This window comes from Tetrao urogallus (genome assembly GCF_951394365.1).
Source record: "Tetrao urogallus genome assembly, chromosome: 4".
NCBI lineage: Eukaryota > Metazoa > Chordata > Aves > Galliformes > Phasianidae > Tetrao > Tetrao urogallus.
In genome coordinates, this window is record NC_136817.1 from 60818201 (window position 1) to 60835178 (window position 16978).

The following is a 16978-nucleotide window of genomic DNA, read 5'->3' on the forward strand; positions in this document are numbered from 1 at the left end:
AATAATAATCAAATCTCGTTCTTGCTTAATAGCGATAGTTTTTAGATGTGCTTGTAACATCCCCTGTAGCTTCCTCAAGATGAATAAACAAAACCATTATCTGAAAATGATGTTTAAACATTTAGTGTCCTGGCATATTCTATCTACTGTTTGTTTGCATTGAATGACATAAACAGCTGCATACTTCCAGAACAGGTTATTCAATTAATTGTTTGAAACAGAGTACTTCACAGACAAAGGGGTTAGGGGGCTCAGCTGTAAAGGATAACATTTTGATATCTACACCTGCAGAAGGAACTTAATCAAAGCATTATAGCAATGGTCTGTGAATAACACTGAAGTCTCCTACATCTAAAATACTTGAGTCAAATATTCTCTTTAAAAAAAAAAAAAAAAAAAAAAAAAAAAAAAAAAAAAAGTTCCTCAAATTTTAAAGTCTAACACACAGAACAGTTTTCAATGCATTTCAACAGTATGTAATACAGATTTTCTTTTTGTAGTCTCATAGTTTCTTTTACTTCAGTAGGACTATAAGAGAAAAAGAATACATCTAGCCTTTAAATTGAAAATTATTCTAAAATTGATTCCTCAAATAGATGAATAACTTTTAAAACATCACGATGAGCACTAAAAACAAGGAATTTGGTCAAGCAGTGAACAAGACTAATGCCCATTTCAAAACAAGGGCACAATAAAATGCCTACTAAATTTAACTCATTTGTGGATTGGCAGAGATTCTGAAGCCCTATTAACTTGGCGCGTGTGTTAGTAAAATTAATCCTCTTCCATAAAGCTGCACTTCTTTGATAAGTCAGCATCCCAAGCATTAGAACGTTTACTTTCTTGCGACTCTCTGGACACGCATAAGATAAATTTAACCTATCAGTGCCTTATTCCTGTTCTCCCACAGCATATTTTGGCTGCCATTCCCTATGGGGGCTGTAAGCTTCAAGGCTGCCTTTTGTTTCATCTGTGGCTTCACGAGAACAGCTCTGAAGATAAGCTCCAAGTAGTTTCTTAAAACAAACTATAAATCCTACAAGATTTGGAGTTCACCTTTCAATATACTTCCGTTTTTTTGTGCCCAGTTAATAAAGCCTGCTATGCATATGATGCCGAGGATGTCCTGTGAAGAATCACAGAATGGCCTAAATCAAAAGGGACCCAGAAGATCATCTAGCTCCAGTTTCCCTCTTGTTCAGCAGTGTTGCCATCTACTAGGTCAGGCTGCTCAGGGCCCCATCCAACCTGGGAAGATCTCACTGCAACCACCCAGTACTTGAAGGGTGTTTATAAACACAGGGGAGACCAACTTTTTACACAGTGTGACAGAGATAGGACAACGAGGAATGGCTACAAGTGAGACCTAGGTTAGATGTCAGGGAGAAAATCTTTACTCAGAGGGTGGTGAGGCCCTCGCACTGCTGCCCAAAGAAGCTGTGGGCACCCCATTCCTGGAGGTGCTCAGTGCCAGGTTGGATGGGCCCTGAGCAGCCTGAGTTGGTGGGGGACACCCAGCCCATAGCAGAGGGGTGGAACCAGATGGACTTCAAAATCCCTTCTAACCCAAGCTATTCCTGTCCCCAGGAGATACCATTTGGTGTGCCTTGTCCACTCCATGCCTTTGGACAGTTCTCCTTATTCACAAGATGTACTTTTCTTTACAAATGTTTGGTATGAGTGGTTTCACTCTTCTGGAAACACTTTTCACACTTTGTGGCATGAAGTGATCACAGCCTGATGACAAACACATGAATACAGGAACTTGACGTTGCCACACTTCTGTAGGAAACACTACAGGACAGTCAATGTGACGCACTTGGGTCAGGGTTTCCCTGAAACCCTGTGATTGTTTAACTCATTTTTAACAGAAACATTATGTGTGCCTTGGAGCAGATCCACCTTATGTAGACAGATTTTCCCAGTAAACAAGTTTGACTCAGCACAAGCCCTCAGGACTGAAATAGTCTCCACCCCAGTAACTAAGCTCTCAGCTCACTGGGAAGGTCAAAAGCTTAGAGGTATTATCAGTCTGAATCAAAAATATTTTCCAAGTTACCTATTGTATTAACGTGAGTATGACTGATGGAAGCTGAAGAAATTAGATCTTCATCTTATTTCAGTTGGACTATGAAGATCTTCAGCCATCTGACCCCTTCCTTCAGCAAAGCACTGGCATCATTTTCTTCCAATTGCTGACCTAGCCTAGTGTTTGCACCCTGGTCCCATTGCTGCACACACTAGCTTACTGCCTGGGAAATGGCAATGGGTAAGCACATCAGGAGCTTTTTCTGCAAAGGCACTGGCCTTTGCTGTGAGGAAAATATTAGCTTAACCCTGCCCCTAGAGCAAAGAGCTGCATGTTATCTCCTTGATGTTATACATAATCTCTGAACAGCTCGAAACAACAGGCAAGTGACAGTGGCAGCTGCTGGCAAGGATCTGCTGGGAAATGTGCACTGCAAGCTGCAGATTCCTTGGTGGGGCTGCACAGCTGCAGCTCTAGTGCTAGAGCAGGCAGCCCTTGCATGTAAAATAAAACAAAAAACAAACACAGGTTTTCCAGGGTTGAAATTTTTTTTCTTTTTTTTTTTTAAATAGCTTATGTGCACAGTCTTATTTGACGGCTGACCTTGGTTGTAATCCTGGTTTCTTTTAGGAATGAAGTCTCATGGATATGATCCAGATAGAAACAAAACTTAAGGGGAGTATCTAGGCTGCTTAGGGCATGGCATTAACAGTAGGCAGTCAGCCTTATTGCAGTTATACTCAGCTCTGATTTTTCCCTTTCTCTTTCCTTCCTTAAGCTACTGGAAAACCTAATGATTAGATTTTATTTTCCAAACTTGGTGGAAAGCAACAGGAGTTAATTTTACTTTCTTACTTCTGAAGAGAAACGTCAGTCACTTATGTCAATGCCAAAAAAAGCCCAAAACATATTGAGCTTATACATAGAAAGACAGAGTGACTCAATGGATGTCAGACTTTGCTATTCCTAATGCTTTTCCACTTGACCAATCCTACCAAACACGTCACAGATCCATTCTTAGCTCCCCTATATGTACACACAGGAGTTAACAAGTCATCTCTCGTGAGAGATCTGCAGCCAACTGATGAAACGTACAATTAAAAAGCTAATTACATTTATGAATATATGTAACATCAACATTACTATAATGAAATTGAATCAAAAGGAAATCCTGATATCAAAGACTGTAAACGTGAAGAGTGATCCATCCTAGCAAAAACTGAATGACTTCTAGAACAAACACAGGAGAAAATTCTGGAGTTTCCTTCCACTTTGGGAGTAAGAACAGTACTGCTGTTTGTGCAGTACATAAAACCTGACACAGAGGCCTCCTTGCAAGAACATGCAGGCAAAATAAATCACAGTCAGATGAAATATAGGGAAAATTAGTAACAACAGTAATTACAAATAATGCAATTAAGAGGATATGTAGAAAAGCTTTCCAAAGTTTTATTGCATTAACAACTTCCCTTAGGGCATAATATCTTAGAATGCTTACACAGAGGTATGTAACAAAAAGTCTGGGGAAGCTGATAAAAAGAAACTTTAAAAGCTGACAGTGAGATGTAGCAGTCATCTCAGGCACAGCAATCTTGAAGAGATCACAGCATAGAGAAAGGACAGAGAGGAGCATATAGAGCAACCAGTCTGAGTCACTCCTTCCTGGATGTGGAGCTCTCACTGTCCATCACAAGCCCCTGCTCACTGTTGCTCAAGAGCTATACATAGCTGTCAAGATGAAATGTCAAATAGCCTGTAACCAATATAGGATCTTTGGTAACTGCTAATTCTTCATAGTACAGCAGTGCCAATGCAGCAAAAATAGTTTCCATACCATATTTTTTTTTTCCATGCCATAATTATAAAATTTCCCTAGAAAATTCATAGAGGTTTCCAGCTAACCTGTAGTCATAGAATCACAGGGTTGGAAGGGACCTCAAGGATCACAAATCTCCAACCCCTCTGCCACAGGCAGGGCCACCTACCTCCACATTTAATATGAGACCAGGCTGCCCAGGGCCCCATCCAACTGGCCTTGAACACCTCCAGGGACGGGGCATCCACAACCTCTCTGGGCAGCCTGTTCCAGCACCTCACCACTTTCTCTGAAAAGAATTTCCCCCTGACATCCAACCTAAATCTCCCCTCCCTCAACTGAAAACCATTTCCCCTTGTCCTGCAGTTATCAACCCTTTCCAAGAGTTGATTCCCCTCCTGTTTGTAGGCTCCCTTTAGGCACTGAAAGGCTGCAGTGAGGTCACCCGCAGCCTTCTTTTCTCCAGGCTGAACAAGCCCAGCTCCCTCATCCTGTCTTCATAGGGGAAGTCCTTCACCTTCCAAGATGCCCCTAGAACAAGAGCCATCCTGCCTTCCAGAACCACAGCATGGAGCCATGGGGCACATCATGTTTTGCTATTTACCCACCACAAAGAAGTCACTAAGATATGCTAGACACACAGTGCCTTCACAGATCCATTTAAAGAAAAAAAAAAAGTGTTTCTGAAAATATAAAAGAGAACTGTACTTTCCAAGACAGAAGAGTAACTGGTACAAGAAAAAGGGCTCTCAGGAAAAGTGATATGTTTGTTCGCTTCTGCTGGCTTTAGGGAAGACAACTGCTCTAACACTTCAGTAGTAAGATATGCGAGTGCAAACAAGAAGTTACATAGAGAAGTAGCAGGAGATCAAGCAACTGAATTTGGTCTATAGACTCTACAGTGCCATAAAAGTAGCTTAAACAAATAACTAGGACTAAATAGAAAGATGGACCTAAGTTCCAGATCTGAAGTTGGTGAGCCTTTCAGTGTCCACAGTGCAAATAGCTATGCTGCAAGCACCTGCCCCTCTGCTGAACAGATTGCAGCAGCACTTCAGAAACACATACACGATAATAATTACCAGCGCTGAAGCCAGGAGTGCCTCCTATGCATTTCCAAAAATATTAAGTACTTTCGTCGACTGAGAAACTGCCTTGTTCTAATTTTTTGCAGAATGGGTGAATCAAGCAAATCAAGCACTTACCCCACCAACATTATAGCGGCTTTTGACAGCTCTAACTTACAGCCAGGCTTATTCCGCCAACTTCCATTTGCAGCTAAAGCTGTGCACAGCTTTCCAAAATAGCCATGACTATGGCACACTTCTAGCTCTATGTAGACTGTATGTGCTTCAGAGACAATGTGCAGAAAGCCCAGCTGAATGGCAGCATCACTCTCAGTCTCCTCATTACAGGACACTGACCACACTGTTCCCATAGAAAATGAAGACTGACATTGAGAAAAGCTCTGGCACATCACAAATTAGAATCCTATCTCTAAGGAAGAAAATCTGAATTTGAAATAAGTGCTTATTGCTTCCACAGATTTTCCTGAAAATGCAGTATATAACTTCACTCTGTTGAACTCTAAGGTTTAGAAATAATGGTGTATTAAGGGTCTTCAACATAAGCTGAGTTTCAGTATTAGGTAAATTCTAATTAATAATACAAAGTCCAATCTGCTTATCAGGTTAGCTCTATTAAGATACAAATATACACTGAAGTTTATTACCTTGCTAGCTTTCTGCAGACAATAACATATAGGCCCAGCTATTGAAAAAGAGATTATATCGAGTATTTTGTGTAAAGTATCACTTCATTCTCATCCTGGACTTTTACAATTTGATCATCTTGTAAGATGTTGCTAAATCCGTTATCCACAGTTCTCAAATCAGGGCAACAGGCACTGCTGGACACAGGGCCCCAGATGGTTAATCTAGGCTGATGCAGGCATCATTATGATCTTAACGTCAATGAATATGACATACAGTAAGACAAAATGCTCATTACTGAAGTCCTGTGTTAGTAAAGATAGAGGCAATGACTTATTAAGTCATTATCCAAGGCAGTGTTATCTTAGTTTATCATGAACCGCTATGGCTATTTAAATAAAGATATTGAAATCTTTATTTCTAATTCTGTATTTAGTCACAACATTAAATGGCTTTACTGCAGGGTAGGGAAAAAAAAAAAAAAAAAACAACCACAGTAGCACACACTGATTTCACCCACAGGTGACAAACGCTCAGCATTTCTTCAAGTCCCAGTGCTGCTGGAGAAGCCAGATGTTCACACAAAAACTGGTGTCAATTGCGGAGGGGCCCTGGAGCTATGAATATGTAGCCCAAGGAAGAGAATGTGCATCTTCCAGGCAACTGCTCCACAGTTTGTGTCTGTAATACATAAACCCTCTTCCTGATGCAGGAGAACTAGCAAATGCTCTTACATTATGCCTTCCTCAGAAGAAGCAGGTTTTCACCCTATTTCCTGAGGCCAGTAGTATCAGCAAGGTACTTGGGATGAACCTGTGTGCAGACCTCTGCAGTACCTCCACAGGAACTCTGAAGCCTTGCTGTAGGATGCATTAAGATAACCACCAAAAATTTGCAGCTGAGTAGGATGCTATTTTCTCAATTTAGACCGAAGTAAGGAAGGAACTATTGAGCACATTGGAGCTCATACCACAAAGCATAATCTCTAGCATTGGCACTCAGCTTGCTGTGTGGCCTGGTTAGCAGAACAGATAGCATATGTGCAAGTTGCAGGGCAAGGTGCTGCCGTTGCTGCCAGACATTGGCTGCAGCACAGACAGACGAGGCTCCAGCTGTTCCAGATTGCCTTGTGTTCCATTTATGTGATTTGGCTGCTAATCCTTTTCTATTCCTGCCTTCCTCTCATCAAGGGTAACACCAGCAACGCAGCCAGCTTCTGTGGTTTACTTTGGTCTCCGTGCCCAACACAATCGTATACACACAGCCTCAAAGATTAGATCCTCTGTAACTAAAATCGTAACCAAGTGATTGTTTTTACGCTGCTGGTTTGCCAAGCCAAGAGAAACACAGGAGCAAGGCAAACTCCACTAGGCTACGGAAAGTGAACTTGTCAGCTGAACTCTATTCAAGCCCCTTGCTGCTCTGTTACAAGGTAAAGAACAGAAATGACTTGCAGATCCAAATGAAGTTTACAATACTGACAACACCAACAGGAAAGGAAAAGGGTTGTAGAGAATGTGTAAACTGAGCAAAGTAAACAAGAGGAACTGAGATGAAAACAAAGATGAAACTGGAAAAATATTTTTCATGACTTCTAGAGCATTCACATCACTTTAAACTGCAATATTGCAACAATCTGGGATTTATAAACACACCTCAGTGAACTCTTGACAAGAGTAAAAATAAATGAAGCACAATCTGGCCTCAGATCAAGAACTCTCTGAATTAATGTTGCATATATACACACACACACACACACACACACACACATATATATATAGCCTATTCATTTAGCCTCATCCCCATTTAATGTCGCTTAGAGGGTAAGATCCCAGTGGTTATTTGGAAATCATATAATAGTTATATGTCTTATGTATTACCTCCGAGGCTTACTGCTACCTGTGAATCCACAAGTACTTGAGAGATGTACTTGAATTCACTTGTATTGTACTTGGTTTCACTTGTATTGTACTTGAATTCACTTGTATTGTACTTGGATTCACAAGTACTTGAGAATCCACATACTTGAGAGAGAGAAAAAGAGCTACAATGACCTATTTCCTGAACTGGCAAAAGCTCACATATGACATACTCCAGTACAGCAGGTTCTTTGACTTCTTCTGCATATGATAGATATCAAATCTTAACTCCTACTTCTTCCCTAAAGATTTCACCATATGAACTGTGTCATAGGGATGTACTTTGTTATCCTTTGAAACAGATTCAAAGAAAAACAACTGCCGCGTGCTTACTGCTCCACAATTATTCTGTATTCAATTATCTCACTCTATAAACTACTAGGAGTGAGGACCTTTATATACATATGTTTATACTTTGTCCCGCAAAACACACTTGGCAAGAGGGAAGGGGAAGATCATGGGATGTTCACATTTCTTCCTCTCCTGATGCATCGGACTGACCTGAGCTAGAATGACAGAAGGGATACTTGAAAACTTACAAGGAACAGGCTGCTGTATTTGTGTGCAATTAGTGTACAGTCATAACTGAGGTGCCACATTTGGTCCTTATATCTGTCACGAGGACCAGTTTTGTTGTGTTACTGAATAAAAGTTACAAAAATCACTTAATTCTAAAAAAATGGTTTCTAGTTAGAAAGAACACCATGTTTTGGGAACATTAGAGTCTTTTAAAAATATCTCTAGTGATATCTTACAATTCAAGAATGTTTATTTTTCATGGCTAAATGCAGTTAGATTTGTTTCCCCTTCACTATAGATCAATCAACTTGTACTACAGCTGGAGGAAAATCTCCAAAATAGAGATATTGATCAATTTCATTAACACCAGTTGAAGAATTATTTGTTTTTGCAGAGAAAGGAAAAAAAATGGCTCCTAAAGCAGACAGAACTAATCACTGAATGGAGCTTATATTCCTCCCACAATTCTTTCTAAAATGGAGAAATAAATAACTCTGGTTCTTGCAAAAGAGGACTCCATCTGAATTTCACAGCACGAGCATCAACTAACCAGCTGTGAAAAAATCCCTCCAACGTTTCAGACAGTAACAGCTCAGGGCCTTGACACACTGCTAATAGATCCTGACATGGGGATATCATCTAAATTCAGAAATATTTGCCCAAAGTATACGCTTAAGAATGCCGACAATGAGCCAGCAAATTGTCCAATAATCTCAAAGCCCTCTCCACCTCCCTGTGTGAATGAATGAGGGAGGAGGAGCAGCACTACACTGTCACTTGAATATGCTTAATTCACTACAATGACTGCTTTGCTCAAAAACCTCCCCCATCAAGACTGGGAAAGGCTGCTCTGAAGTTCCAGTTACCAAAAGTAAGGAGAGACATTTCCACAGTCTGTATTTGGGGGTCTGTGAACTGCATAAAGGAGAATGATTTGCCAAAGCAGGAAAAACAGCCATCAGAGTTCCATACCCTTCCTTGATATTGACCAGTCCATAGCACAGAATGAGGGAAAAGAGGGAGAAAGTTAGCTCAGTAGCCATGCTTTTATTGATTTTTCAACATCTTTTTTAAGCTCTTTACTTTTCTTAGCCCTCCATTTAATGAGAATAGAATATTGGGCATTAACTACGTAAGATATTAATGTCCTGAGAAATAGAACCAGAAGTACCTTGCCAGTGTGCAGAAATAGCAGCCAGCTGCAGGCAGAAGTGCAGCCACACTGGGTGCTCAGCACTGCACAGATACTACATGCAGTCAGACAAGCAGAGGTGGCTCACAGTCATACGTCCAGGCTTGCTGAAGCAGAACTAGCCACCTTTCCTGCCTGAGCAGTGCCTGGGACATCCTGCAATCAGAAGTTTCAGCTGAGGCAGATATCCCCTGATAACCTTTTCCTACCTATTTCATCTTCTTGTAGCACTGTTCAATATTCTTACCAGCTAAAAAATATGATGTTATAGAGAATTATCTTGAACCAAAAAAATACCTTAAAGAAACATAAGATACAGCTTCCTTGTATATTCCATGCAATTCAACTTCAGGCCAAAGAATTACCATCAGGAAACACGTGCCACTGCTTATTTTTTTTTAGCAGTATTGTACCAAGGCTAAAACAGCAAGGAAAGGAAGTAGTTCTAATTCTTTTTAATTACAAAACTTCAAGGACTGTGCATTTTGATCTGCACACATACATATTTCATTAGTTGGTGAACTCCAAAGCAAGGAGACCTCTTGGTTCTCCCATCCAGTAATTTAATGCTCTCTTCTACCAGTGCTCAAAGCAAAGAGCTGAAAGTAAAACTGTATCTAACTGTAAAATATACTACAGCCTAAAATAATCACGCTATTGTTCTTATTGGCATATTTGCATATGAACTTTCAAAAGGAATTAAACTTCTTCACAGCATGGCAAACCTGTGGGACCAGCCTGTGAACAAGTGCTGCCATGATTTTGCCCCATACGGGTTGTGAAACTCTCATCACCTGCTTTCTGACCCGCACAACCAAATTTTCCCTCTGATGGAGTAGTTTAGAGACTAAATAGACACGTGAATTTGTGTCATGACATCCAATTTAATCTAATCTAAGTTAATACACACCGTACGTAATTAGCTTTGTGATTCCTTTTGCACTCAGATAATCGAAACCATGATAGCCTATTTCTGGGAACTGATGGGAACCTAGTTTTCTCAATTTCAAATTTTTAACCTTCTTCTAGCTATGATTTCAAGATGGCAAAGAACTGAACTAACAGACTGATCACGTTACTATAAATTCTTGAGTTACACTTAGAATCCTGAACGTACAGTCATTCCATGCAACTCTCCTAGATAAAAAGGGTGTGAGTGAGTGGGTCTTTGTTCAAACTATTTTCAGCCAAAATCAGGGGAAAGTACATGAAATTCAGCTGAGGGGAAATCACATATAAGAAAATCTAATTATGACAAAAATATAATACATTTGAGCTGAGTTTTCCTCTGCCACATGATCATATATTTTCTAGATTTAAAACTATGCCATTAGTCTGTAGTCCATTAATACAGAATAACATTTCAAAGTACATACTATTGAGCCATTATTATCATATTCCCCAATATAAACATTTGTACACCTAAAGCCAAATGTTATATATACAGAGGACATGGACTGAGCAAAGGTTTCTGGAGCAGCAAGCATTGAACTACAAAGATCGGCTTCATCTCAGGGATGCTCTGGATTCCTTGAACACTACATGGGGCTGATTTTGCTACCAAATTTCACCCAATTTTCTTTGCAGAGACAGAAACATCCTTCTGTTACAGTACCATCACCAAGCTTTGAATTACAGCCTTTCCAGAGTAATTTTTGTGGGAAACTTTTGTAAACAGTAATTTTGCAAAAGCTAGCTGTGGCATTAAATCTGGTGTATGACACTTGCTCCATTGATGTAAACGGAAAATTTCAATCAATTTCACAGAGAATGGGCGAGATCCTCACGTTTAATTTATTGTAGAATTGACTGTAAATTGTTTACTCAGTCCACACAGACAGGCAACAGGGAAATATGGAAACATCAAAGCTGAAGCAATACTGAAAACCAATGCTCCTAAACTACCAGTTATACTTTCAAATGAGAGCTAGGAAGTCTCAGGAGCTTTTTTCCACTCTTATACTCAGGCTGTTATTTTTATCTTGGCACTGTTCATTTTTGCTATTTCTTTACATCATGTTTGGTGCAATTACAGAGACAGAACTGTGTCAAGTCTCATCTGCACTCTTACTCACTAACTCTTCTTCTGGGTTTATAACTCTGCAACCTATTGAATTTGTGTTTAAAACATTCTTGAGATGCAACTCTGGAATTTTCTGTTCCCTCTACCAACCTCAGTTCAACTGCTACAGTATTTAAATGTTTCACAGTATTGCATATTCTTCCACTGAAGATTACAGCTTGGTAAATGGATACAACTCTGTGCGCCACTTTTATCATTTCCAATGCAGATGTCACCATCCGTGTTAACCATCTAGATTCCTTTAAAGTCAGAGGAAAGGCTCAGGATTTCCATTCCTGCTCTGTTCCCACCTGTGCCCCTACACACCTGCCCCAGCCAGGGCTTTCCCCGAGGGCTGGAAACACAGACCACACAGGAGAGCAGCTGACAGGAATGCAGGACAATACCGATGCTTCCAATAGAGGAAATGGAAAGCTACATTTTGATCTGAGGTCTCTGGCAGGTGTTTGACCTCAGGTCTCTCATTGCTCCAACAGGGAGCAATGCCCCTCGTTGTTTGTGCTGCACTCCTGTTTGGCTTGCTGTGAGGATGTGGTGTGATTAAGCATGTTGACATACAGAGTCAGCACGTAATTGCAGCTATTCCACATCTCCTTGTCGTTGTGGCAGAGGGTATATTTAGCCACTATGGTTATGCTCAGAAATGAAATATACAATAAGCTCTCAAAGCCTCCCCCTTCCCTAAGCATAAGCCTGTGTTTGCCTTAAAGACTGTAATATTTGGTGATCAGCTGCGCTCTGAAGCAACCACCCCCTGTGCCACCCGATGCAGACAAACGCTGAATCGCTGGAAAACACAATTCCGAGCCAGTTCTCAAATACTGCTTGTGTCATGGCATGAATTACTTTCACATCGCCCTAGGCAACTGGATCTCCTGCGTGGAAATCCTACCCGAGGTTCCGATGAAATCTCCGTGATTTTCCCCTCCGCTGCCACCACGCTCGGCCAGGAGCAGAGGCCGAACTCTCACCCCAAATACCCCCACCCAAATAGCCCCGGTTGTGCGGGAGGGGCAGCGCAGGACGCAGCTCCACACGCCGCACACATCGCCGGAGGCAGCGGCTGCCGAGCCCACCCGGGAGACTCGCAGTGGGGCTGCGGGCGGTGCCCGGAGCGAGGGCGGCCCCAATGGAGCACCCGGCTCGGCACGATCTCTCCCGATATCCGCAGCTTCCCCTGCGCTGCGACAGCTCCCCTCAGAGATACACAGACATCCCATTTATTTTTCTTATCTTCCAAATAGACAACCCTCAGCTCGCTCTCCCCGCACCGCGACAGATCCCAGCGCCTTCCCCAGCCCCGGGCAGTGTTAGCGAGTGGCTCGCCGCCTACCTGTGCCGGTGCTCATGGCGTGCAGAGGGGCCGCACCCGCCACCCCGTTCCGTTCCGTTCCGCTCCGCCGTCACCGCGCCCCCGCGGGCGGTACCGGGCCCATCCCCGCCCGCAGCGGGGCAGGCGGCTCGGCTCCGCCCCGCTGCCAGGTGCCCGCACCCCCTGAACGGCCCCGACGCGGCGGGCACCTTGGGTAGTGTAGGCAGCCCCACGGACTACATCCCCCTCCGTGCCTTGCTGCTCCTGCGGGCAGCGCTGCTGCAGCTCTTTCCCCCTCCCCGTTCCCACCTGCTGCTCTGCGCTCCACGAGTGAGGTCGTCTTCTGCATCATCCCGCCCTGCTGGTGCGCGGCTGGTGCGTTCGCCGAAGCAAGTCGGTGCGCAGGTGCTTTAGCATGTCCCCCGACGCCTGGAGAATGGAGATGAGGGTGTTTGCGCTGTTCCTCGGCTCGGCCTGCACTCCAGGCAGCGCTGCACCACAGATGTCTGGCAGCATGTCTAGTTATTAAGGAGAAAGGCAGTGCTTTCTGGAGCAGGTGAACTCTCACCCATCCTTCGTATCGGAAATGAAAAAAAGTCACAGTGGTTTATAGAAGCCAGCCTACCCAGCTGTCTGAAAATTAAGTACTATAGTTTTAGTAGAAACTATGTTTAAAAAAAAAAATCAATTTTAAGAAACCTAGATAACTCTAGCTGTAATTACATAACATAGCCTTGCATAGCTCCTCTTATGTGGAGCTGAGAGTTCAGAGCAGCTCAGTGTTACAGTGGGAGAAAGCAGGACTGTGGGTAAAGTTGCTTTGCATTCACATGAAGCAAATCTAGGATTGAGAGCACCTGGAAATAATTAGTACCACCAGGAAGACTGTGACTCTACAATATGGATGAGACAATCTATGCTGCCTAGAGAGGTTGTGGATAGCCCATTCCAGAGGTGTTAAAGGCTAGATTGGATGGAGCCCTGGCAGCTCGATCTGGTGGGTGGCCTACAGCAGGGGATTGGAACTGGAAGGGATTGAAGTTTTTTCCAACCTAAGCTATGATTATGTGAATCCAGTGTCCTGTTTCTGATAGTTGCTAGCAGGGGCTATCAACAGAGGGGACTCCCTGAGCCAGGTGTGCATTCTTTGTGTTGAAGGACCTCGCATTTTCTTTCATTATCTTATTCAGTTGTTTGAATCCGTGCACACTTTATGGCACCTACAGCATTCTGCTTAAGGAATTTCACAGTTAACTGTATTCTGTGAAGAGCCACCTACTTTTTGCTCAACATGCTACTTGCTATCTTTGTTAGAAGGAATAGCAAACATACTGTTCCCTATGCACTTTCTCTGTGTCACTCGTGGGTCTGCTCTATCAGATTCCACTCTTTTAATGTATTAACTCCTCCCTTAAAACTCTTGTTTCATAACTTTCTTGGGCTGCCCAGCTGTGCTGAAGCAGCTGTGTTGCTCTTAGCCTTTAAAGCTCCATTAAGTTGCAGAGTATTCGTGAATATCCATGTGTTCATATATGTTATGTATCACACTAGTAGAAATATGTAGAGAATCTCAATCTTGGCTGTGCAGCATCCGTCTTGTCTTTGTTCTGCATTCATACTAATGAGATCTGGCTTCCAGCATCACTGCAATTTGTGTAATAATTTAATCATTAAATATCTTTGCATATAATAACCATCATGAGTTCAAGGCATTCTCAGAGTGATGCTGGTAAGCCTGTGGCTATGTGGAATTATTGCTTTGAAAGCTAAATGAGATATAACGTGCTGTATCAAAAACAGTGGATATTCAATCAGAATTGGATGTAACAAAAATAAACTGCTTCAGGACTGCTGAAGTTTGACTCCTCCTGCACTGCTGCTCAGTGGAAAAGATACTAAAGCCTTTGCTTCCTCGTTGCAGAGAGAACACAGGTCTATGAGAGGAATTCTGAAGTTCAGACTTATGTTAACAATCAAAATCTCAGGATAATAAGCAGTCATCTCTTGATGGCATTTTTAAAAGCAATCAGCTTGTCCAGATACTGCAAAGAAGGCTGAAAAATCAGCCTCTGAAATGTCAGCATTTTGCACCACTTCCATCATTAGTGGAAGGTGAAATGGGATGCGACAATCCTGATGATTTTCTCTGCACCAAATCCTCAATGCCATCCTGGAGGAACACAGAAAAAATATATACAAAAAAGAGTTTCCTTTCCTTGTATGCAATTTTTTTCTGGTGTTTCTTCACTAATGTTACTTAGGGGAGTTGGAGTAGATGATCTTTAAAGATTCCTTACAACCCAAACCATTCTATGATTCTAAGAAATCATAATGCATTTTACTGTCACTGTGTACGTGAACTGTATTTCTTAAATATATTCACATTTCATTCTTTTACATTAGTTCTACTGGAAAAAAATTCTCTTTCTGTTGAACCACTCCAGCTATCAGAAATGCATCTGTGGCAAATAAGGCAATATGGCTCATATTTCATTTTCCCCACTTCCAGAAAAAAGATGGATATAGTCAGGTTCTTCCTCTAAGGCATTATGTGATACTCCAGTGTGACAGAATTATGTATGGTTTCATTTAAAGGGGAAAAGCATGCGCATTTAAATATAAGATAAACCAGAACAATCAATAAAGCATACATTCATGGATAGACACAAGCATTACACTTAGCAGCGTGCATGTTCTTGTTCTCATGTGTGCTTCTGGATGTTAAGTAATAGTGCAGATTGAAGGTCTGACAAAATATGTATTCTTGCTGAAGCAGCTTGCAGTTTTGCAAGAAGCCTTTTTCAAGAATCCTAGACATTTATTTATTTTTTCCTCAAGTGAAGTTAACCACACTGCAAAGTGTTCGCCTTTCTTCATTTTCTCATTTTTATTGCTCTTAAAATTTGCAGCAGTTCAATGGTTGTAATATTCAATTACTAATAATGATATTTAAATACAGTTTTGCAGCAAGATTGTTATACAATATAATTATTCAGTGTTTTTCTTGAGAAAATCCAGATGAAGCAAGAAAAAAGGTTGTTTTTTTTCATTGTTTTTTGTTATTTTATTCTTTTTTTTTTCCCTGGCATTCCTCGTATTTGCAACAATGTGGAAACCATAGGCTTCCCAGTAAAATTATTTCTTTTATTTAATTTTTTTTATCTGCAAAGGTTTTTAGGTTATTGCCAATATAATTTGAAAGGAGCCCATTGGTGGGAACTTGCTGCTCTGCATGAGGAATGAAGCAGAATCCTTATCTCTTCAGCACAAAAAGAAAAAAAAGCTTAATTGTGAAAAACCATTACTATGGTTTAATATTTTCACACACGTTCAAGCGTCTGTTTTACCTGATGATGAAGGATGAGAAGTTGGAACTCTCCTTCACGTTCAAAGCTGATGTGGTACCAAGGGGTATTCAGGGCAGCATGGTGTGAAACCTGAAAAATAAAATAAGAACTGAGATAAGATGCCTAATTGTTAGACTTGTATTCGCTCCAAGTTGCTTTGACAACTATTGGATCTCCTAAAAGATGAAAAGCAGTCTTGCAATTTATAGTAATTTGTTTTGAAGAGCTTGTGTCTTAAGTGACAAATTATCCCTCAAATGTTTGCCATAAATTTCCAGAAATTTGTCATTTTCCCATTACTTCAAAAATAGCAATTCTTTCTATCACTGAACATGGCGTCCCACAGCCCATGAGGCCCCCCTTCTGCTTTTTGCTACCTCTCTTTTGTTTGAAGAAACCTCCCTGAATATCTGTATGTTAAAAACATTTCTGCTTTTATTTTCAGTTTTGTCTCTCAGGAATCCAGGACTGGACTGCTTTGGGTTACAACATCAGCTACTCTAATTGTACGTCTAATCCTCAGTTCAAGTTCCTATCCACAGAAAGAGGTTGGAACTAGATGATCTTTGAGGTCCCTTCCAACCCAAGCAATTCTATGATTCTAAGTTACGAATTGTTCACTATTTAGGCTAGCATATTCAGACTACTATATCAGGGAATTTTTGGCTCTAGGAGAGCTGCCAAAACCTGCAGGCTCATGTTTGCCATCTGTGGGTGCCTGTGGCAGTGCATACCTCTCCATCTTGTGCCTGGGATTGTCATGTGCTGCTGTGGGCACTGATAGTAAATAAAACATAAGTCAACCTGAAGTTTCCAAAGAGTAGCAGGCTGGGATCTTAAAATGAGATTCTGGCTATGAAAATAAATGTATGGCTATTTGCTAAGCTAGATGTACACATGTTTAGAAATAACGAATTAGTGTGAAGCTGCTGTAATGAAGTAATAACAGAGCACTACATAGAGTTGTCTGCACTGCAACGTCAAGATGTCAGAACAACTTTTATGTAGAGCTCCTCTCACTGTGGGCAGAATAAAAATACTACATCAGC

The 16978-nt window shown here is 41.5% G+C and overlaps 1 protein-coding gene across 1 annotated transcript in view; it reads right to left on the bottom strand.

Moving 5' to 3' along the window:
* The window catches only part of ABLIM2 (actin binding LIM protein family member 2), a gene marked incomplete at both ends in the record, with an annotated part of 138176 nt that extends 125242 nt beyond the window's left edge, over nucleotides 1-12934 (bottom strand). The window contains one exon of the mRNA XM_079534967.1: nucleotides 12892-12934. Within this exon, the coding sequence (XP_079391093.1) occupies nucleotides 12892-12934 (43 nt within the window). The remainder of the gene's footprint in view (nucleotides 1-12891) is intronic.
* Between the last annotated feature and the right edge of the window lie 4044 nt (nucleotides 12935-16978).